The sequence below is a fragment of the Leuciscus leuciscus genome (assembly GCF_965113295.1).
Source record: "Leuciscus leuciscus genome assembly, chromosome: 8".
Classification (NCBI taxonomy): Eukaryota; Metazoa; Chordata; class Actinopteri; order Cypriniformes; family Leuciscidae; genus Leuciscus; species Leuciscus leuciscus.
The window spans coordinates 32,392,297-32,394,680 of record NC_138732.1 but is presented as its reverse complement, the minus strand read 5'-3'; the positions used below and the strand labels follow the sequence as shown (position 1 = coordinate 32,394,680).

Here is a 2,384-nt window from a genome sequence, read left to right as displayed (position 1 = left end):
GTCATCATTCGGACGAGGTCTGCTACAGCAGGCTTGTATTAATAGTGGATAAAAGCAGATGACAAATAAGTTATAACCATAATTAAGCTAAACTATACCTGTTCAATCTCCATACAGTATATATTCTCTGGCTCTGTGGGCATTATTGTCCGACTCCGAGTCGAAATGAACACCACTAATGAGAGTTTCTGTTTTGATATTATCAGATGAGATTGTCCTGGCTCTGAGCGCGAGCTCGTAAGGCTCCACCCTTTGGGCGGCAGCAGCAGCTCATTTGCATTTAAAGGGATACACACTAAAACGGTGTGTTTTTCTGAGCCCCCAAAAAATGACAATTTAAACATGCTGTAAAAAAAATATCTGTTGGGTATTATATTTATACATACTCTGGGGACATCAGAGACTTATTTTACATCTTGTGAAAAGGGTCATAATAGGTGCCCTGTAAGCATAAATACTGTTAAGGAAGTTTGTAGTAGACTAATTTACACACACACACACACACACACACTTTAGTCATATAATTTAACAAAAAAACAAGGGACTAGTTTGGAATTAAGAACATTTATTTAAAATGAAAAGCATGTTGTATGCAACATATTACAGAATAAATAATTATTAAAAAAAATGTAAACAGTGACAGTGCAACTCAAGTATTTTTTTCAGTTTGTTGTAAACTCTGCCGCTTTGGACGACACAAGGGGCATTAATAAACATCTTTGCTATTTAGTGCACAATATTTGAATAAACTAACAACATCCACCAACATAGAACTGTGGCAGTCAGTGCAACTGAGGTAGGTATTAACATCAAGTCTAAGACGACTCACTTAATGGAGCCTATTTAGAAAAAGTGAGTGGCAGGTTTTTTTTTAAGAAAAGTAGCTTTTCTGCATTATCAGCAGTCAGCCTGTTTCTGTTTTCATCTATAATGTGTGACACTGAGCTAAAAAGCCTTTCACTTTCCACACTGCTACATGGGGCTGAGAGGTATTTATGGGCCATTTTAGCCAAAGTGGGGAACCTGATTTTGTTGACACCCCAGTACTTCAGAGGACTGTCTTCACGAGGGCTTGGGGCCTCTCCGAGGTATGTGTCGAGCTCAATGGCAGCACCTGCTGCCAGCGGCTGTGCTGCCTGGGGCTGCTCCTTAGCGATTTCTTCAAATACAGTGTCCAGACTGCTGCTAGTGCTGGCCTGGGCCTTGAGGAACAGTTTAGCAGGAGGTTCTGCAGCTTCTGCCCGACTCCCCTCTGCCTCAGCTCTGGACATCATCTGCAGCTCCTGCTTCAGGTGCAGCTTGGCCTCCGGAGCATTGTTGGAGAAGAAGCGATCTTTATACCTGAACAAAATTCATGAATGTATTAATATGTGGAAAAATAGGACAGATTTTAGTTTCCCCTAAACCACTGTCACAAATGCCAGCCATTTGGCTTTCTGGTAGTAATAAGGGAAATATATTTCATATTATATTGCATACATTTGTATTTGTGTATTTTAGTTACAAAAATATAATATAATATTTCAGATGGAAATTAATCTTACATTTAGTACTGTAGTTTATCATTGAATACCTATAGCACACAGACTTTACCTTGGGTCAAGTATGGTGGAGATGAAGTACAGTGGGTTGGTCTCGACGTCACTGAAGCGCTTCTTGACAGCTGCCAGTAAGGTTGCTTTCATTGTCTTGACGCCGTGGTCCTCGTCTGTTTCTCTGTTTAGAAGTCTCACTAGCACAGTCACAGCTGGGATGACATCAGAGGCTAGTGCGTCGTAGCTGCTCACTTTTTTAGTTAGTTCCTCAAAGGGGGCAAGGATGGCAACAGTCTTCTCCATAAGAGCCCATTGGTGAGCGGTGAGATAGTGCGGATGAACTCCCTCATGCTCGGACACATACACCCCCAGCACTCGCTTTTGCTCAATGAGGGACTGGAGCATGTAATACGTGCTGTTCCAGCGCGTCTGTACGTCCTGCTGTAGTCTCTTTATTGGCTGGTTGAGCTGTCCCTGAATGTCCTCGAGGCGGGAGTAGGCTAAGGCGGAATGTTTAAAATGCCCAATTATTTTCCGCCCCACTGCTATAGCATCTGCTATGCTCCTCTGTGCTAATAAGCCCTCGTGAACAGCCAGTTGGAGCGTGTGCGCGACACACGGCAGACTTGGGAGCCCTGCGTCATTCATGGCTTTAATCATGTTTTTGGCATTATCTCGAAGCACAACATGTACTGATGTTTTAGGTATACCCCATGTCTGGAGCATTTCCTCAAACACATGCGCTATAGCCTGGCTGGTGTGCGAGCCGCGGAATTGTTTCGCATGTAATATGGCTCGTTGCGGCATGAAACTCTCGTCTATCCACTGGGAGGTTAGGCTAATTAGCGA

General features: G+C 43.1%; 1 protein-coding gene across 1 annotated transcript; it reads right to left on the bottom strand.

Moving 5' to 3' along the window:
• Positions 1-536: 536 nt before the first annotated feature.
• Positions 537-1,940, bottom strand: LOC309505287 (zinc finger BED domain-containing protein 4-like; the record flags this gene model as incomplete). Its single annotated transcript, XM_082178664.1, has 2 exons — positions 537-1,341; positions 1,594-1,940. The coding sequence occupies 2 exons, from the start codon at positions 1,938-1,940 to the stop codon at positions 840-842; spliced, it is 849 nt and encodes a 282-aa protein (XP_082034790.1). The 3' UTR covers positions 537-839.
• Between the last annotated feature and the right edge of the window lie 444 nt (positions 1,941-2,384).